This window comes from Myripristis murdjan, chromosome 14, assembly GCF_902150065.1.
Source record: "Myripristis murdjan chromosome 14, fMyrMur1.1, whole genome shotgun sequence".
NCBI lineage: Eukaryota > Metazoa > Chordata > Actinopteri > Holocentriformes > Holocentridae > Myripristis > Myripristis murdjan.
The window spans coordinates 32098383-32120109 of NC_043993.1; the positions used below are offsets into that span (position 1 = coordinate 32098383).

Sequence of the window (21727 nt, forward strand, 5' to 3'; positions counted from 1 at the left end):
ATTTGTGTGTCTAAAATGTCAAGAGGGTTTACGTAGGCGATCTTTTTTCACAATCAGACGACTTCACTATTAAGACAGACATTTTTTTTTCATCATCTGGTATCAGTTGTTTGCCCTCATCCTGGAAGATCACCTGATAGTTTCTCTCATTCCCCTCTACTGCAGTCATTTCCTCTGTGTTTTGCCCAGTGCAGCACTCCCAGTCCCCTCAGCAGTCTCAAATTCTGCCAAACGATTACTATCCAGCTCTGCGCCTACAATAAAATGTCTGTTTTTTTTTTTTTTTTTTCGTTTCAGTCAGGCTTCAGTGTCTGCTGCCCACTCACAGATCACTGCTACTGCCAGAGGTGGAAGAAACTACTCACATTTACTCCTGTTACTGCAATCGAGCGGCTTCTTTGTGTACTAGTACGCAAAGTATTTCGGAGTATATCGAGTATTGCACTCCACTGCATTTTAAATCAGATCCGTTACAGAGAGCAAATGATCAGTGATGGAATGTGGTACCTTTCACAATAAAAGATTATAGTCAGCCAAGATGAGAAGAGGAAGCTGCTTCTTGTCATTTATTAGATTTCACAATAAACGCTGCATGATGAAAAAACCGCACGTGGCTGATGGAGGCGAGGACTGTTTAGACTCAGCTGGCAAAAAATGTGGCGAAAAGGCCGAGTAATATCAGTGATGTGACCTGATGATGAGAACCACGTGGACTCAACCATTGCATACTAATTCCACGTGTCGGTTGAGTCTACAGGGTCCTCACTTCAATCAACTCTCTGTAATTTTCGCAATGCACCTTTAAAAGAATGTAGTTTCTCTAACTTCATGGAAAAGCTCACTGTTAACACTGTTACTGCTCTGAAAAAGGAAATTTTAAATGAGACACTTTTTACTTTTACTGCAGTAATTTTTTTTTTTTTTTTTTACTACAGTACTTGTACTTATACTGAAGTAAAATATCATCTAAGTAACAGTACTTCTACTTGAGTATCAATTTGTAGTACTCTTTCAACCTCGGCTTACTTCCATGGCTTACTGCCTTTCGGCGCTGTGGGCAGAGAACTACATTACCCAAAAAGCACTGCGTGGGCGCTGTCTACGGCAAGCGACGTGTGACAAGAGACACAAAACCTGCAGTGCAGCTAAAGCGAGTAGGAGTTGGTAAAGTTGGATAACGCGTGTTAAAAGTGATAATGCTGTCGTTTTAGCAACACAACTTTTGTGTTTGTCGTCGTGAAACGTGAAAAAAGGAGCGGTTGACGTCAAGAAGCACGACGCCGATCCTGCCGGAGGTTTTTTTTTTATCACGTTAGCCGCCAAGCTAGCCGAGAAGCTAGCGAAGTGCCTCCAGGTTTGTAGCCGGTTACTTTAGGAGACAAAACATGAATCATGCGTGTTATTTATTTGACATGTTAAGTTGCTTTTGACCGCAAAGTCACGATGATCCTGAGAGACGGGATGTGCCCTGGACTGGATGAAGAACTTGTCCGGGAACTGCGCGCTGCTGACATCAAAACAGGTGTGTGTGTGTGTGTGTGTGTGTGTGTGTGTGTGTGTGTGTGTGTGTGTGTGTGTGTGTGTGTGTGTGTGTGTGTGTGTGTGTGTGTGTGTGTGTGTGTGTTTGGATGCAGGGTGTTCAATGCTAACACACGTGTCTTCTGTTGTTACAGTGGAGGACCTGGTATCATCTGACGTTGAGGAAGTGGCTCAAAAGTGTTCAGTGTCCTACAAGGTGTGTATGCGCCGCTCACACTGTGCGAACATCATTTAGGTTAGTGTGTTGCAGGGTTGCCAGATCTGTGAGACAAAAGCAGCCCAAAACCTGCCCAACCGGGTATAAAAAGGGCCCAAAAATCAGCCCAATACCAGAACTCAAAACATGCCCATAAAAATCCATATATGTTGCTTTTAAAGTCCAACAGCAATGCTATAATTGCAAAATGCACTATAATACCTATAAAATAACATCATAAACATTAAAGGCAATTTCCCAGGCAAAGGCAATTGAAAATCATTTCAGCTCACCTGTTAAACTGCTGGCTGTCTCCAACATAAAAAAGAACGGGAAAAAACTCCATGAACTTGAACTATTTACAGCGCTGTCCAGTTTCTTTTTAGACATGTTGAGATCCCTCGCCCCGGTCCCTGTCATACAGAACTGTATTGAACAAGGCCAGCATCTCTCTGGTGGGCTTAGACTCGTGGCAGCAGATTTCATTAGTCATTCAAAATATGAACCTTTATTCATAGGCGTTATTCATCATCTGTATGCCCAAGCCCAACCCGTGGACAAAATTTGTTACCCGCGGCAACACTTAAAAAGTAGCCCAATTTGGTGGAAAAAACGCGGACTTGGCAACCCTGGTGTGTTGGGCATTTTTCTGCACAATCCAAGTTGAAATACACACACACACACACACACACACACACACACACACACACGCCCAGTCCCTCAAAGTATTCTCACGTTGTAAGAAAACCGAGGAAAATCTGCAGCGCTGCACCATTTACAGTGGAAAATGCAATGAAATTAAGCAGGTTTGAATGTAATATATAACCATTATTTCTAATAGAAAACTGCACCCACTCACATACTTTGCATAAGTGCTGTAAAGTGGGAGGCATAAGCACTTAACACCATGTCTCCCTGTGTGTGTGTGTGTGTGTAGCCTGTATGTAGACCTCAGATACACTGGCATCACAAGATTCGCCTGTATCAGAAAATAATTTACAGTTGATTAGCTTCAAATGAAATATTACACCCACAGTGTGAGTGCACCTCCCACTTGTTGTGTTATATATAGGAGATGCATGCAGTGTCAACGAGGTAGTAAGCAAAGGTTGAGGATTGTTAAACAGAACTGGCTGCAGATCAAGTTTTTTCTCTCTCATTCTTCCCTGTATGGTTTCTTATATATTTCCCACTTACAGGCAGACTAAATGGGACTTAACATGTTTGCTCATATTAAAGATGAAGCTGAGGAAAGATAAACCCCTCAGGTTCATGCCTGAGACTTATAACCCAAAGAAATAATTTATTACTTTTAAATATCTAATAATAATAATAATAATAATAATAATAATAATAATACATTTTATTTAAAGGCGCCTTTCAGGACACTCAAGGTCACCATACAAAAGGACAATAAAAACAATCAATAAAACATAATAATCAATGGAATCTAATGTTTTCCGGTCTCAAAAGGACACAAAAAACGTAAACAATGGAGTGAAATACTTTTATTTTAGAGGTTATGATGGAGTGAGAGAGTTGAACGCCTGAGACTCCTGAAGAATCCAGGGGCAGTCATCATTAGAGCTGGGACAAAATGTTTATCTCCTGATTTGATACTTCAGTTCAATATTTATTGCGATTCTATGTATTGAGATTCACTATTACACTTTGTTGTGATTTTTGTTTTTTGAGTTATCCTCTAGTTTGTAGATGTTAAGTTCCATAAAGCTGTGATTATCCTAAAGGTCACAATAGGTTTATACAGTGATGTCAAGTTTGACAAAAGTCTCTGCCTGCAGTGAAATGGCTGCTGTGGGGGCCAACATCATCACACAGGAATCAAATGTGGCTCGTTGAATCCACAAGAGTCTCAGCTTTCCAGTCAAAGCCAACTGATGCAGCTCCAAGACTGTTTAGGCCCCAGTCTCCACACATACACCATTTTACAACAGGCCACAAGAACACATGTGGACTGCAGGGTTTGTGGCCCAAACTGCATGGGATTAGCAGAAGGTGGGCGTGTCTACAAAGGGGAGAGCTGTGGCTGCCCAGAGAACCCATTTTCATTCACATAACTGGAGGTCAGAGGTCAAGGGACCCTGCTGGAAATGACGATGCCCGTTTTTCCCCTTGCCAAAGTTTAGCCAAACTTTGGAGCAACATTTAGTCCCCTTGCCGACAACCTGGCATGACATGCTTGGTCATCTAGTTTCCTCTGATATTATATTATATTATGTTATATTATACATTTTTCCCCCAACCCTAGTTACCATTCTTTACCCCATCATGTCAAGTTGGATTGCCCTTCCTTTTCAAACTAAATAATCTTCCTTTAGCCATCATTACCAGATTAAATAGGCGTAGACCCATCAGCAACTTGACAAAATGTCAAATATAAAGCCAGTGCAAAATACAAACACTACATATATGTGCATTCCCTCCTCGTACAATTGAATCATTAACTCAATATGCACTTAAATACAAATATATGAGCAAATACATATGAACTTAAATACCCATGTTTAACACAGTAATCAAATACATGCTGTACCCCGTTCTTTGGCACCGTGGTAAACAATTTTCCCCCTGCTCACTGTATGCAACAAACCAAACAGCTATTGCATCAGTCTGTATACAATTATCCTCCACCAGATATGGACAGAGTGCAAGTACCATATTTTGATTGTCTGGTTAGTGTGTTGCCCCTGCTGACATTCATTCTGCTCACGCTGACAAATTGCAGATAATGACACGCTGACATGTTTTATTAAATGACACGGAGACATACTGCACATGAACACACAGGGAAGAGATGGGCATGTGGACTTAGATGTTGAATTAGCTGACACCTCCAGCGCACCAGCTCACTCTTGTATTTCGAGGGGAGTTGAGGCGTCGACTTGGGGTCTTGAACGTCCTCCTGGATGGCCGAGGCATTGGATTGACCAATAAGGATCTGTTTTTTTTTTTTTTTTTGAGGTTTTTTTTTTTTTTTTTGTGATTACACTACTCACAAAAGGTTAGGGATATTCGGCTTTTGGGTGAAATTTCAGGATGAAGCTAAAATGCATTATAACCTTTACAGGTGACCTTAATGTGACCTTCTGTAAACTTTTGAATGCACATGTCCAACTGTTCAATGTTTCAGTACTTTTTGCACAAGTTGCTGTTCTCTAACAAGGAGCTTAACGGCAAAATTCACATCAGGTGTTTGATGCTCCAGCTCATCGAGGTCGTATCATTAGGGAACGGCTGCTGGAGACTGGGGTACCTCAAATGGAGTGGCCTGCACTTTCTCAGACCTGAATCCCATAGAAAACCTATGGGATCAGCTGAGTGGCCGTGTAGAGGCTCGGAGCTCTGTACCCCAGAACCTCAATGTCCTGAGGGCCGCCCTTCAAGAAGAGTGGGATGCCATGCCTCAGCAGACAATAAGTCGACTTGTGAACAGCATGAGACGTCGTTGTCAAGCTGTAATTGATGCTCAAGGGCACATGACAAGTTATTGACACTGACATTTTTTGTTGTGGTATACCCACCACTGTTGTTGGCTTTTGTTTCAAGAAATTGTTTGAGATGAGGAAATCACCAGTGCATGCTTCTACTTAAATGCCCTACTTTCATGATATAATATCACTGTAGCGTGAACTTTTTATATTTTCCATAAATTTCACCCAAAAGCCAAATATCCCTAACTTTTTGTGAGTAGTGTATATTTAAAATGTATTTAACCAATTAGATCCAGCCAAGTGCGTTGTCAAACAGCGGAGTCACACGAGCAAGGGGAGAAAACTCTTCATTTTCAACCACAAGGTTCTTTGTTATCAGCTTGAACTCACCCAAGGAAGAGCGTCTTTTTCAGTTTTAAATCACTCTGCGCCGAGTGCCGTGAACAGCGAGATGATTAAAGAAATTCTGCCTAATTCAGCTCTGACCTCGCTGACAGATAACGAAAACCTTTTTCTGAGACAGTAAACAGTATTTTCCACAAATGTGTGATTTCTTTCTTTCTTTTTTTTTTTTTCAGAGATACAAATATAAAGGCATAGCACAAATACTCAGGAAGCAGAGCCAGCACGACTTTATAGATGAAAATGAATAACTCTGAGTGGATACAGCGGTCTAGTCAAGGTGGGCATATTTGATACAAAGATGAGTGAGAGCTTCAGAGGTTGGTAATAAACCTCGGTGCTCTGTGACACACGGCGCCTGTGTGTGCAGGTCTAGGAGGTCTGGAAATGTGTTAAAAAAAATAAATTGGTAATCTCTGGGTCTTAACAAGGTAGGGAAGTACATAACAAAGTTCGGAAAGTATGAAAAAAATATTGTTATAGGCTACTGTCACGATACACTGGCAGATATGTTTTTTGAGATTGTTTACAGACAGCTTTATATTTCTTCGATGATGGGGGTCTTCGGCTCCAGTCATCTCCCAACTTCTGTTTATGTGTTTATGCTTATGCAAGATGTAAATACCTGTTGAACAATTAATCAAAATATTATCGAAATTGCTATATGGCAAAGTGCAATATCCATATAACAGGAGCTGCAATTTTTTGATAAAAGTAAAAAAAAACAAAAAAACATTGTAAATGAAGTTAAATTATTGTGCTGCAGAGATGGCCTTAACTTTCCCAGTTAGGGAAATTATCATTCCTACCAAAATTTTGAATCACATCACAAATGTAATATCTGTAAAATTGGTCGCAATATGATTTTTTTTTTTTTCAGCCCAAATTTGAATCCCTCCGAACAACAAAATCTTCCATTCATATCAGAAAATATAGGTCTGCAAAAAGGTTGTAATTTTAAATATTTGATAGTGGTTGAGATAACAGGGTCACCCCGGAGATGGCGTAAGGTTTTGTCTGAGAGGCCACGCAGTTTTTCACCTCTCTTGTTTTTTCCCACCACTGCCTAAAGCAAGTCCAGGTTCACCCCAGCGACAGTGCTAGACTTCCTGACTGGCTTGTTCCGCCTGCGGGCATCCCCTGAGTTGATAACTGGCATCCCTCCGCTCCATCGTGCTCCTCCTGTTGACTTGAACTGTTGTTTTGCACACTCACCACAACGGCTAGGGAGCTCCAACCTGCAGTGACAAGGCCAAGGCCAGGTAATCCGTACAGACAAGTGCATCCCCCATGCCCACAGAGAGGATGGAGTTCAGTAAAAGCTGCAGTAGGCAGGAATTTCATGTAAAAATACACACAGACATGGCAAAGTGGGTCTGAAATCAAGAGGATTGTCCTAGCCATACTAAGTAGATTTGCTCCGTTTGGCCTGAAATTCTGTTGTTGGGACTGGAGGAAGCAACAAATCAACACGAAGCGGTGAAACCGTCTCACTACCAAACAGCAGTGAGCAAACACTCCGTGCAGAGGAAGCAGGACTCACCAACATGAAATCTTTTGCTGCTCTTGTCCCTCTGGTATCCTTTGGTATCGATCACAGTTCAGCCGAGCTGGTATTTAAGAGAGAGCTGTGTGCAGTTAACTGAAATCACATATAAATTTAGTATCTTTAAATATCAAAACTGCATTCACTAATATTGGAATGTGAACCACGTAGAATCAACCACAGTGCAGTTATGTGTTACACAGTCATGATTTGGCTGTGTAGCGGCCTTGTGAAACCAGAGCTCTGCAGACTCGCCTTTAAACTGCACCCATATTTGACAATATTACTTTGACTCCTTGTGATCTGCATTCCAGTGTTAGTGAATGCAGCTTTTACCAAAGGCTTACTAAATGAGGGAATAAAATGTGCACAGTGTGAACTTGATCACAATATTTGTTTTAAAAAAGCAACTTTACAGAAACCCTCCTCATGACATTAAAACAAGCCTGAATTTATCTACCGTCCCCCGGCATCAAGATTGAAGTTGAATGCAATCACAATAGCCCAACTGGGCAGAAAACTCGCCAATCTGCCCGCACTGGGTGAGGTAGATGCGTCCATGCGATGTGCTTGATCCATGCAGTAGTGGTGCGTCCTCATCACATCAGGAGGGAATTGCTGTGTCTTTTGTGTTTCAGGCTCTGCTTGCCGTACGCAGAGTGCTGCTGGCCCAGCACACCGCCTTCCCCGTTTCAGGAGCCGATCTCTACGAAGAACTACTGAGCTCAACAGCCATCCTCTCCACGGGAAATCCGAGGTAAAGTTGATTCTGCACATGCAGCAGAGCACACAGTTTTAGCTTTGTGGGACTAGGGGATTTAAAGGTGGGCTGGGCTCAGCACGAGGATTACTAAAGGCAAAGTTCACTGTAAAATTGCAAATTAATTCCAGAGGACAGCTCCGCTCCCAGCGTCATCGAGAGGCACTTTCTGTGAGTTCTCAGTTCCTATTTATGGACGCAGGGAAACGTCCATAAACGCCTAAATGAAACAGCGTCAGCCTCTGAATAAAAAAAATTTATGTTATGTTACAATATACATAAACATTGATAAAGAAGGACACAGGAAAATGGTTAAAAGACAATAAAACAACTAAAAAACACTCAGTACAGGACATACCTCCGCCAGTTGACAACATATGGTCTCACATGTTGGATAGTCAAAAGTTAATCACACCCACTACCACACCCCCCTTTGGCCAGTCAGTGTGAAAAGTGAATTACAGGACCAGCCTTTCTGCAAGGTTTCATGACATTTAAAAGTGACATGCTTTTACACGTTGCACCACACGCGGTCAAAAGCGAATCAGTTCTTCCGTCCCTTCGTGACCGATCCAAACAGACAGACAAAAAGAATGGGGCGAAAACAACAGCCCTGTCTTACTCTGTTGGAAGACGTGATAAATATTTTAAAAAGACGTGTTTTCAAAGAAGAAACAGATGAGGCTGCACAAAGTGTGAGTGGTAGCTCATTCCACAGCCGAGGTGCCCTGGTAGAAAATAGAAAGTCATCTTTGAATTAAGAGTGGAGTCTTTTCTGCACCGCTGTTTATTTATTAGTCAAGGTGCAGTGATGTAGGAAGGGGCTGGACCATTTAGTGCCTTATGAGTATCGTGATCAATAAAATTTTAAAGTGTATTCTAGGGATGTTAGTATGGAGGTGGTGTGGTCTCCTCTCTTAGCTCCAGTTCAGTCTTGCCGGTAGATTTTGAACAAATTACAGATGATTTACTGCTTTTTTTTAAAACTCAGTGCAGGGTGTAAGGAGTTACGGGAAAAAAATGAAGGCGAGAGTAGCTTTCTTCAAATCAGAGGCCGAAAGAAATGACTTGGTTTTATTAATATTTTGAGATGATAGAATCATGACTCAGCGGTTCCCTGCACTTATGTTCCAAAGTGAGATTTGAATCAGAAATTACTCTTGAGTTTTCTGGCAGAAGGGCTTGATGTTGGTTGCCAGAGAGCCCGGAGTCTTGCAGATTTGTGATGTCAGACATGGATGTCAGCCTTCTCCTCAGCCGCACAGTGTCTTACAGTCTCGGATTTGTTTGTAGCTTTTGCACTGCTTTGTCCTAAAAAAACACAAAGCGTCATGACTAATTTAGTTTTCAAGGTCAGCGGACACGAGCGAGGTTTAGATTTCACACCGGCAAAAGTGATAGCTGTAAGTTTTATTCAGGCTGACAAATTACTCGCTTGTGCACAAACAGTAGTTTTGTCGAAGCAGCATAAACCCGAGCCATTTTTCTCCTCAGATTCATCACACCTGCAGTCGCTGCTCCTCGGCTTTGCAAAGCAGTGCAGATTATCCACAAAAAAAAAAAAAAAAAAAAAAAAAAAATCTCGATTATCGATGACTCAAGATGTTGTATAAGCAGATTTATCTACACTGTGATTCATTTTATCAAACTATAATAACAACTTTAAACATTGTAGGAAAAGTGGATTTGCATCTGCATTACATTTTGGCGCTGAGGGGAAAATATTAGTGGGTAAGGTGAACGTCTTTGCTGCTTGTTCCACTCGGCTTGCACATTAAGATGTTCAGCTGCAGTGACTCGGCTTTCAGCTTGACAGCCTTCCAAAAAACCCTTAACACATTCAAATGCCTCCGAGAGGAAATATTTCACAACCACTTGAAAATAAATGTTCACTGTATTTCACCTCTTTTTTTTTTCTTTTCTTTTCTTTTTTCTTTTTTCTTTTTTTTTTTTGGCTCTCGTGGGTTAGGGTTAGACTTGCATCACAAAATCCGGTGATCTTCTGTAAACCTAACCGAGCACGGAGCTTAGCAAATGAATGCTCTGCTCCTAGAGGGAAACTGTTATTTGGACGGTTCTTGGCTAATCTGTGAAATGGGCCAGCTTGACATAATTTATAGGATAGTGCATTTTCTACAGTTAAACTCACTATTCCAGCATAATTAATGACCACAGGTGTTTTTTTTCTTTCTCTCTCTCTCTCTCTCTCTCTTTCGATGGCTCTTTTTAAGTGGTTTTCATAAATTAGTTATTCCTTTGGATTTGTGATATGAAGCTGAATAAACCATGACATGAGTAATGCCGGCGTGTTGATTTGTGTGTGTCATGGCTGCGCTCTACTGGTGAAAAAGTGAACTGTACACCCATAATTGCACAGTGTTGCCGTGGTGTGTTTTGTCATCGTATTCATCAGCCTGCCGGTGGTTCATCTCCACTCTGATACCGTCTTAAATACAGTGAGAGGATGGTGTTAGTTATTGCTTTGTAAGATGTGATGCCTTTGGAGTTGCAGTTTTCTGTGGTGTCCCATTCTGTATAGTCCATGAAAGAGAAAGGCAGAGGCAAAACATATAGGAGTTTGAGGTATAGATCATATTTTGTCAGACTGGCATCAGTTCACATGCAGGAGGACACTCTCTGCTTCGCTCTTTGAGCTCGTGCTGACAGAGGAACCGGTTTCCTGGCTGTCTGATGAGTCAAGAAAGACGATCTCTGTTCGCCGGTATCTTAAGAAATAATCAACAAGCCGAATGCGGAAAACAAATCATCAAAATAGATATGTAGGACACTCTTTGAGCTGCTTTCGGTGCAGATTAATTATAGATTGTGATTGTTCTGAACTGAGAGAACAAAATTTGAGGAATAAGATTCTGGCGTGTCACTTTTTGCTCGTTAGTGTTGTGAAATAGGTCTTATATTTCATTCCTTTTGATTTCAAAGAGATCAAACTTGACAAAAAAAAAAGTGAATTAGGCGTTAGTTACGCCGCTCAGTGGAGGGCGTTTTAGTTTGGTGAAATAGCACATTCTGAATGAAACGATCATGCAAATATTTGAATGCCTGCATCCAGCTCGGGGAGGATAACTCTGCAACGCCGGACCTTTGCTACTAAAAGCCAGTCTTACCAGTGAGAACCGAAGGCTACTTCTACTTTCAATTTTCAATTTCTAAATAGCTCTGGAGCAGAAAAAGTTTTGATATTATAACAGCAGTGACTCCATTTAAGACCTCCCTCTAGCAGCCTCATACATATAAAGTGATTGGGAGTGTTGAACCGCATGAAGGAATAGAGACGACGTGATGGACAAAGAGAATTTACGTCGTCGGTGTTAATTCAACCGGCCATGAAAAGAGACGGTCAGAAATGAGCAGACAAAAGATCTAAGGAAGATTTACACCATCTAGAATAAGAAACAAAGTTCTGTTCTTTGTTGTGGCTAAGGCTATTATTTTGCTTTGGTATCTGTGGTTATCACTGCCAGCCACTGGGATCAGACCCGAGAAACATCCATGACATGAATAAAACAAATAGTAATAGTGATGGACGGCCTTCAGCTTGGATTTTCATGCACTGTAATAATGACACTGGAGAAGTGCCACCACCTGAAGGAGCTTCAGATAAACAATTCTTTTTTTTTTTTTTTTTTTGGCCGTGCACATTTCAACATTCGCTGTAACTAGCTGCCTAGCAAATGTTTTATTTGACTCCTCTGTGTTGAGCTGTTTGCATAATACTTTCAATAAACTGCAATTACTGGGGGCTCTTTGTCTTTGGCAGCAAACACAGCAAATTTATTCAAATTGAACATCACAATTGCACCCCAACAACTCTCTACATAAAAATATTAAAGCACAAAAGTGCATATAATTGATGGCGAATAATAACGGGGCACATTGCAAAAAGAAAAGAAAAAAGTATCAAATCAATGTGAAACCAAAAAGCGAACAGCAAAAACAAAGCCTTTATCAGAGCTGCCATGGCGAGGTTTTCTATAAAAGGGAGAAGCGATGAGGGTTTACAGCTTGTTCACCTCATGTCGTCAGCATCTCTTGTGATGTTGCGCTGCCATGTAGACAGTAGGAATACCCCGTGTAAAGGGAGCGTTAATTAAATCTTAAAATTCAGACAAAATCATGCCATCCCTCCTAATATAGACTCTGTTAATGAGCCCTATTTACCCAAATGGTCTTCATCACTCCTCATCACCACCTCCACTCCCATCACGCTCCCAAGTGGAAGACATTTGACACCTAGAACAGGATTTCTGGTTATTACAATCCACGTGGAGCTCTGAAAAGTACCGAATCACTGTGACTTTCCCAGGAAAATTTGCCTAATGCATCATAAACAATGCAACCCTTCCCTGCTCTCTTCTGAGCGAAGGCAGGAGTAAAGGAAATGTGTCGGCCCCCGCCTGCCCGCCCGCCCGCCCGTCCTCCTCTTCACAGCTCTGCTCAGGGTGATGAGCACCGCCATCAGCTAACCACAAGCCTCTAGTGGTGCTTAACCTTCAAGCTGGAGTACCTTGACTATGCAGATGATACCGCATTGCCGTCACGTACATCACAACATATGCAGGCAAAAAAAAAAACCAATGAAGAGGTTTCACAATATTGCACAGCCCCCCGGCTTGCACAACAACATCACAAGGCAGTCCAGTCCTACTGAAAGAACGGATTATTGAGGCGTTGTGACAAGGACCGGGGAACAGATGATAATCAAAACCTGCAAGAATGAGAATCCAGCGAGCGAAACCAATGCAGACAAAAAAAGCACGGACCACCACGCTCAGAATAAAACCCAGCATTTTCCAATCTGACAGCACGACAGCACAGCCTGATGGAGCAGACCTGATCTCCAGCGTTGATCTGTGTATCATAATCATCATAATAATAATAATAAAAAAACAGCTCTAATTACCACCCAGCAGTCCAAAAGGTGAACGCCCGGTCAAACTATTTGAGGAGTCCCCGAGGACGCTGCTAAACAAGTCTCACTGTGCAATCACACGGCGTACAACTCGACCGACGGGGCCGCTCTGTTGCAGGCCTTTTCAAGAGGCTGTGATTGCATCTGTCCAATCAACTACAAAGATTTGAATGGCTAAATCATGCGGGTTTTTTTTGTTTTTTTTCACTGATTTCATCTCGCCTTTCATAACATTGCATCATTTTCACGGCGCCGGCTTGCAAACACTGATGAGATAGCGTTAATCAAAAGCAAAATTAAATGGCATTACTTCAGATGTTTATTCCTGTGGTCTCTCAAATGAAGTGAAATAAATAAATAATTGAATAAATAAAAACTGAAATAGGATCCGCACATTATTCACAACCCCTCCCACCCACTGCATAGGACGTTTGTTGTATATTTGTTTTCTTTTTTGACGTGCATTATTTTTAGAGTATTTGCATTTTAAAGGACCATACCAATGATTGTGAGTGTTTGGCCTGTTTACTACAATCTATCCATATTTTACATTGCGACAAACCATTTTGCATATAATATGGTGATAGTAGACTTCACAACATAAAATCAAAATCCTTTGATCTTCACAGTTAAGTTTTTGGTTTTAACACCCACCTTATAACTAACACACTCATCATCAGTCACAGACCACAGAACTGATAAGTGGCTGTGTAAAGCAAGAGTTTCCCTGGGGACTGTTCTCTTGTGGAGGGACGGTTTCAAGTCATCAACACACAACAGCACTGCTGCTTTTAGGAAAACTGATGTTTATGGCCATATCGGAGTTCTGAAATACAACTGCTTGCTTTGGGGAAAAAAAATTAGCAGAAAAGTATTTACATTTTGTAGATATTAAAAAAAAAAAAAAACCTTAACTAAACCTGCAAAATCACTGATATGGTCCTTCAAGTAGGTATACAGTTGTCCCTCGCTATAACGCGGTTCACCTTTCGCGGCCTCGCAGTTTCGCGGATTTTTTTTAGTGCAATTTTGCATGCTTTTTTTTTTTTTTTAAACAGCGCATTGTGTTCTGCGTCCTGATTGGCTAAGGGAGAGCCCGCGCATTGTGTTCTGCGTCCTGATTGGCTAAGGGACTGTAGACCATTGTCAATCAATCTCCTCCGTGCCGTGTCTCCTGTACAGTACAGAATGCGTTCTTTCTATAGTACTGGACATATTTTTCTACGAAGGTTTGAACTTTGAAAGTGTTTAAACAAGAGAGAAAAGTGAGAAAATGTTAATGCCTGTCTGAGAAAAAGTGTATAAAGTGTGTCGTGAGGGGTTTTACAGCCTTAAAACATCTATAATAATTGTAAAAAATAAAGCTGACTACTTCGTGGATTTCGCCTATTGCGGGTTATTTTTAGAACGTAACTCCCGCGATTAACGAGGGACCACTGTATCTTGGTTTTCTGTGTTTTCCTTTGTGTTTTTCATGGAAAAGTCAAAGGCAAACTTCCACTTGGTGCACAATAAAGATATCCACAAAGCTGTAGAGACTGCAGAATGGCGCGCCAGCACATCCAAATGAGCTTTATTTCAGACAGGGATGGTTCCAAACAAAACAAAAAACAAAACGTTGTCGCATATAATGAGAGGACAGCAATCAATAATGAACTCAATAATGCAATAATGCTCTGTTTTATTCGTTAAAAGACACAGATGCTGCAAGGCCAAGCAGTGGGCCCGGGCTGAACAGGCACTGCACTGGTTGGCTCAAAGACGCGGATTAAAAACAGGATGCTTCGTGACATTTTATCTTGGTCAGAAGGCTGAGCTGCAGAGAAATGGGAAGCTTTGAGCAGCTCGAACCAAACATCTTGTCCATTTTGCACCGGCCGCGCAGATTTATTGTTCATGAAGGAAAACAAGGAAGCACCGAAATCCGATTGGCTGCTGACGACGGAAAATTTTAGCTGTGGTCAACTTTTCTTAGCCGACAAGCTCATCGGCAGTCCATACATTGGCCGAGTCTCCCTGTTTGCACATTTCTGTCAGAAATTAATTGACTTCTGGTGATTTGTTGTTTACAGCGCGAGCGCACAGTAAAAGCTGATCCCTTCAGGCAGAAGAAGCGAGCTACCGATAATTGACCTGGCGAAGGTGCAGCGATGCAAAGCTCGTGGCCAGCAACACAGAAAGCATTGCACGACTGAAAAAGAATCTTAAGCACAGATACTACATCTCTGCGGAAATACAGAGGAGGCACCGGATGACATAAGGTTGATTATACCTCCCTCTTGGAGCGTCCCAGCATCACGCCGTGGGGTGTCGTAGCACAGCCGACAACACCTGTGGGCTATGCACATGAATAAAGATTACTCGAGTGTAGGAGTGGATTAAACTCAGCATATGTACCTACAAGATTAGAGGGTCACTGCTTTTAAAAGGGAGAGTTGCAGCATATCGGAGTCCATTACTAAAACCACAACTGAAGTACAACTGTAGTTTTTTTTTTTTAAACTGAGGACTGATTGGTTCGTAATCGTCCCAAATGTGCATAATAATGTATGAAACAGACAAACTAATAAAAGAAAGTGAGTGGCAGAAGGGGAATTAATTAAGCAGAGATCTTGAGGAGGACTTACCAAATTGGCTTGTGACTAATGAATGCGCTCATCCCAATGAGATTAATGAGATATTAACTATTTTTGACAGATTTATTTGAAAGACAGCCAGTGGCTCAGCTTGATAAGAAACAATCAAATAGCAACTGAAATTAGCAATTGGCCAGACATCTTAGGAAGAGCCTGGATTGTACTGTAAGCCCTCTCTCTGTGTTATGTGTACCCAACAGTTTTTTGTTTTGGCTCTGTACCTACTTGGGCTTAATACTTTATTACACTGGATGGCAGTTGTGATGAATGAATTGTGCCTTGTTCCTCCCAGTTTAGATAAACTCCTGGATTCAGGCGTGTACACCGGGGAGATAACGGAGTTGTCTGGAGGCCCCGGAAGTGGCAAATCTCAGGTGAACATTTCCATCTTGACTACATCAGCATTGATCAAAGAGACCACGAATCTACCATTTACTACATTAACTTGATGAAAACCATTTTTAAGAATAAGAGCTTTTTTTTTTTTTTCATCATATCCCCTCCTGGGTAAAGTCCAATAGATACTGCAGATTTGTGATCCTCACACATTTTCTTATGAACTTTAGAGGCTACAATTAGCGAACAATTCTTTCAATATTTGGTATTTGGTCGGTTGTGGTTAAGTTACAACACCTTGCCATGGTTTTCATCACCATGGCAATACAATGGCTTGAATAGAGTGTAATTTTGTGCTGAAAACTAGGGATGTCCCGATCACGTTTTTTTGCCCCCGAGTCCGAGTCCGAGTCATTTGATTTTGAGCATCTGCCGATACCGAGTCCCGATCCGATACTTCTATAAAACCAGGAAATGATATGTTATTAATGATTGAACAAAAATGATAGGAGGATGTATCAGTAATTATTTCACCTGAGGGTTGACAGAGTACTTTTTGCTGTAACAATATGTTAAATTATTATTTGTTTTAACAATGTAAATTGCTTATCAAACACACCTAACAATTCAGCTACCAATGAATGAGCAGTAGTATGCATGTGATAACACAGATCGAAGAATAAGCCAAAGTGATACCTCTTCTCTGAATAGACAAGCTAAGCCAGTGTGCTGCTGTTAGCCAGCGAAAAATACAGCGGAGTGGCACCTCTTCGCTTTGTTTCACAATCTATGTCAGTGCGCTGCTGTAGCTGGAAAGTTTATCTGCCTTTTGGAGTCGGTTTCCGTTTTATTTGGCTAATTCCGCGATTCCATCTGTGATAGTAGCAGCATATCACCAGAGCCCGTCTACTGTATTAGAGTTTCTCTGATATCACACACCTCAGCTTCAAAACAAACTGCTGCGTGCTGCCGTGTTCCGCGCATGCGCTGGTCAGTGGTGTCTGTCACAGACAGACCCGGCCTGTAAACGTTGGTATTTTATTCTCATTTATTTTTTATCACTAATAGCCCATATATTGAAATGTGATTAAAAATAATAACAATAAATATACATATGTATATATATTATTTATCCGATACCTGATCGGGACATAACGTCCGAGTCCCGATCGAGTCTTCAGTCATGTGATCGGCCCCGATTTCCGATCACATGATCGGATTGGGACAACCCTACTGAAAACTATACCAGAACATACACATGGCTTGTTCACCCATAAAAGTAATGTAGCACACAACTAACACAGATATACTCAGTGCATGTTTTTCTATCTAATTGAGTAGAATGTAAGTGAATCTCGCTTATTAGTATTAGCACGTATTAGAAGTAACATCTAGGGGTGTAATGATCCATTGATCTGGATCGATCCATCGATTGAATGTTCAGCGATGCAGTATGAGTGATGACACCTTTATTTTGAAATTCTCACGGCGTGCTCACGTGAGGATCGCAGCTGCTGTTTCATGCTTTATTTGCAAAGACTTGAGACCTTACAATAAACTTAGCATTTTTTTAAACATGTTCATGAGAATTTGGTATCGTCTGATATCGATCTCAGGCCCCTGAATTAAATAGAATTGAAATTGTTTTGTGGCAGTCTCATAATATCAGCAAATAAGGTATTGTTGTACAAAAAAAAAAGATATAATATGGTATTGTGATGAAGCTTGTGATTTGCACCTGTAGTAGCATCTTGAAACTTACTTGAAACATAAACAGACAGTTTCCTGAAATGTCTCCTCACCTGGCGAGAAATAATGTTGTGATTTGCTAAAACTATTTTGGTGAAAGCTCCTCAACTAGAATAAAAAAAAGGTTCAAATGCCTGAATTGTGTACAAACTGTACATGCTGTATCTCTTATTGAATGCTTTTCCTGTGTTTTAGGTGTGTTTTGGTGTGGCGGTCCACATATCGCACCATCTGAAGCAGAGGGTGATGTACGTAGATACAACAGGAGGGCTCTCTGCCAGCCGTCTGCTTCAGATGCTTCAGGCTGAGTCGAGTAACGTGGAAGAACAGGTGAGCTGATGGGCGTGCAGATTTGAAACCCAGATTAAACGATGTGTAATATGAGACCGCGATGTGAATCAAGCAGCTGGCTGACACTGACTCGTCGCGCAGATGGAGGCTCTTCAGAGGATCCACATCTTCCACGCGTTTGACATCTTCTCCTTACTCAGCTATCTGTACAGTCTTCCTGCCACCATCCAGCAGGTTTGTGTGTGACGTTTTTTTTTTTCTCCCTTTCTTTTGCACTTAAATCGCCTCAAACGTAGCAACATCGAAGACACAACTCGTGAATCTTTGTGGAAAATACATCCGTTTTTCTGTAATCTAATTTGGTCACGTCTTGAATCAGGTATCCGTCGGTGGCGGCTCAGTCAAGGCCGTGATAGTGGACTCGGTGTCGGCGATTATCTCTCCCATACTGGGAGGCAAACAAAATGAAGGTAATATCTCTTTTCTGTTAGTCCATCCCACCCGAGGCTCTGTTTACACCTGACTCTTGTAAATTTCAATTGTCTGTCATGAGTCAATAAAATAAATGTATCACCAGGGTTCCCCACACAGTTTGGAAGCATGGAAGTCTAACTTATGTCCAGTTATTAAAGAGGAAAATGTGGAAGTGTACAGTTTTGGACAGTGGTGGTAAATCGGAGCGCGTAATTGGTATGATCTCACACAGCTTATTCAGTATTTAAGAGCGTTTTAATCGACCCGGCACCCCAAACATCAATATTATAGAACCAACAATCTAATTTGTGATATTGCGGGACAAAGTATGAAGCCGCTCCAGTCAGAGATTGACTTTTTGGAGACATTACAATGATTTAAAGTGATAGTTCCTCCCATTTTGGACAATGTGCTATGACCCCCCTCCCCTCCCTCGTACAGTAGTGCTGCTATTTTCCTCTCATTGTTACTGAGTGCTGGATACTGGCTGGATGCTCCAAATGCTAACTGTTAGCCTCCTGCCATTGAAGTGGATTTCCCCCCAGCTAACACACTGAAAAACCATCAACTCGGGTGTGATCGATTGACAGTCCATCACATCCGAGACACAATGAGGCAAAGATAGAAGATAGCAGCTCTACTGTCCAAGGAATTGAAATACTATCAGATTTTTCAAAATGGGTGAACTATCCCTTTAATGTCTAAATATAATTGGGCCTGAAGTGGGTGAGTATTGACATTGAGCATCAGTGTTCATTATTTCCTAAAAACAGTGGGAACCCTTTTTTTTTAGTGTCTTTGATAAGCAAATATAACTGAAAATAAAGCGGTTCACCTCTAAAAAAATTATATGTGGAGCTTGGATCGCCAGTGTTGAACCACTTCAGCAGAAACGTTCAAAGATGTTCAAAGTATTCTTCACACGGACAAAAGCTGTACAACTCCCTGTGCCCCCAGGCATGTCCTTGATGATACAAGTCGCAGGAGTTCTCAGGCGCATAGCAAAGGACTTCAACGTTGCCGCTCTGGTAAGGATGACAAAGTCTGACGTCTGCTGTTCAACATGCACGAGGCGTATACAGCGGATATCAAAAGTCTACACACTCTTTCAAGTTTTCCACTTTTTATAGCCCCGAGGCTTGAAATTAAAACTAAATTAAACTTTTTTTTTTTTTTTTCCCCCCCACTTTCTTTTGGATTTAGTTGCAGCCAAATAAAGGCAAAAACAAAAGACTGCTCATTTCTCAGTCGATTAAAAATAGAAAAAGAAACCTGGTAGGTTGTGAAAGGTGCGCGCACACCTTTGGAGACGGAGGTTATTATGTTAACGTTTAACTAATCACATTACAAAGCATGCACAAAGCAAATTTGCCTTCACTTGAAATCACCTGACGTGAAGTAAAAAGAATAAGGGGGACGTAAGAGCCCCTTTTTGACGGAAAGTGGAACAATCTGGCTGTCCCACCTTTTATGTTTTCTTCCTTTTTTCTGAAGTCTGTATTCTGGCTCTCTACTGTCTCTGGCACATCACTAAGATATAATAACCACTAAACAGGATAAAGACTTGCTTTGATAATCTCCCAAGGGGAAAAGCAGTGATGACTGAAACATGACGGCGAGTGGGTCCGCAGGTAACCAACCACGTGACGAGAGGCGGCGGCGGCGGCGGTGGGGAGGTGCAGGCGGGACTGGGCTTGTCGTGGAGTCACGTGCCCCGAACGAGGATCCTGCTGGAGCGAACCGAGAGCGCCGGCACCGGCCACTGCAGCGTGCGCTCCGCAACGCTGATCAAGTCCTCCAGACAGGTACGGGCCCGTCCTGCAGCCGAGCAGCGGAGGGAGGGATGTCACACCGTCCTGTTAAACTTGTGAATTTGAAGTGATTCGTTTCTGCTGCTCTGATAAAGGAGCTCTTTTTTCTTTTTAGAGCTGCAGGAGTGAGGACTTGATGTAAATAACCGGCCCGTTTTATCATCTTAAATTGCAGTAACTGAGAAAGTGATGGAGATTCACTTGTTCTCCTGTTTGGCAAATTCGATGGACACTGGCAGGAAAATTTCTATCCCCGCAAATCAAAACTTCAGAATGAAAAACAAATTGGTGAACATGAGCTTGCTGTGTGCAGTTTACTGGAAACACATAACATGATTTCTGGGAATGGAAATTCATTTTTTTTTTTTCGAGCTGCAAACATGCAAAATTGCCTAATGCAGCTTTAAAAAGTAGCAAGTTCCCTAACCTCAAGTAACTAAGTATATGCATCTGCAAAGCATTAATTGTGCAAAATTTTCTATTGGAGGTTCATCAGATGAAACAAAAGCAGCATCTTGACAATCCACATTTTGGATGAACCCGGCTAGAATTAATATTTTATCTATTGCGGCAGAGGTTTGTGGAAACTAGGTCCTAAATCAACATTGTCGTCTGTTTTGCTTCCTAGCCTTGTCATATCAAAGAGCAGTTTGACTTACAGTGGTGGAGTACGTCTAAAGAGGGATCCGCTGCAAAGAGAAAACTGGATGACTCAGACTCCCGCTGAGTGCCAACTGGAACTGCTTTCTAATCTGCCCTCTAAATGTATTTCTACACACACGCAGAGTGCTGACAGAAATGTTTTCTGGGGGGAAAATGCAAATAAACACGAGTATTTTGTATCTTAAGTGTCACATTGCTTGTTCTCCTTGTATAGAATGCAGCGCCATCCAAAATGTCTCTATTAAGAGTGGCCAAGTGGCTGTATTGGCTAAAAGAAATACACCAAACGCAAACAAACAAGCTATGTAATGTGCTCCGAAAATGTGTTTGATTATTGTTTCCTCTGCCAGTTTGATGCAGCTGTGGCGCTTTGATGTGATAATTCTAGTCTTGTCCCATATTGTTGTTTGGGTTGAAGATGTTTGAGACTGAAGATTCAAAATGAAACATGCATTTTAATCAAAATATAATCATTACTTGAAACATTTGGACTTATTTTTGGACTGTATTTTCTTGATCATAGTAAAACTGAATGGTGAAACTCTTCAGTGACGGTAATTTCCTTACTATGGTGGTGCTAAATGAAGACAGCGGGAACACTGTTTCGTAATTATCGGCACTTTTTTCTTAAGTGCACTTAAGTAGTGGCATAACTGCTTCGTAATGACGCTGAGCATAAAGTGAGCTTCTTTCTTGACTGATATGTCAAGGCAGACGATTTCAGTGTGAGATCTGTTTTTACTCTCTGAGAACCAAGAAAGAAAGGCAAGCGAGAACCTCTACGGCGTGCTCGTCGGGTGAGTTGGTCTGCATGTCTCTCCTTTGGAGCCTCGATACATTGAGACGTTCAATTAAGTCTCGCCTTGTAGTCCAAAATATTCCAGAGATGATAAAGGTAAACCTGAATCATCCTTGAAAACCTTTTGAGATCCATTCGCTTCT

General features: G+C 41.5%; 1 protein-coding gene across 2 annotated transcripts; it reads left to right on the forward strand.

Annotated features, from left to right (window-relative positions):
* Positions 1-1095: 1095 nt before the first annotated feature.
* rad51d (RAD51 paralog D) lies at positions 1096-21317 on the forward strand. Of its 2 annotated transcripts, XM_030068675.1 has the most exons (11): positions 1096-1354; positions 1439-1522; positions 1674-1735; positions 7774-7892; positions 15754-15835; positions 17742-17876; positions 17979-18071; positions 18217-18307; positions 19269-19339; positions 19943-20116; positions 20751-21317. In XM_030068675.1, exons 2-11 carry the CDS (start codon positions 1444-1446, stop codon positions 20847-20849), a joined length of 1005 nt encoding a protein of 334 aa, XP_029924535.1. In that variant the 5' UTR covers positions 1096-1354; positions 1439-1443; the 3' UTR covers positions 20850-21317. The 2 variants fall into 2 exon arrangements, with proteins under 2 accessions (XP_029924535.1, XP_029924534.1); XM_030068674.1 differs by having other exon boundaries at positions 1096-1522.
* Positions 21318-21727: the final 410 nt, after the last annotated feature.

What these genes read in the sequence shown, in the direction of transcription:
- rad51d (XM_030068674.1), top strand. Translation starts at nt 1,444, where the DNA reads ATGATCCTGAGAGACGGGATGTGCCCTGGACTGGATGAAGAACTTGTC. An exon ending in AGTGTTCAGTGTCCTACAAG is followed by an intron (nt 1,736 to 7,773) that starts GTGTGTATGCGC and finishes TTTGTGTTTCAG; the next exon opens with GCTCTGCTTGCCGTACGCAG. An exon ending in CTCTCCACGGGAAATCCGAG is followed by an intron (nt 7,893 to 15,753) that starts GTAAAGTTGATT and finishes TGTTCCTCCCAG; the next exon opens with TTTAGATAAACTCCTGGATT.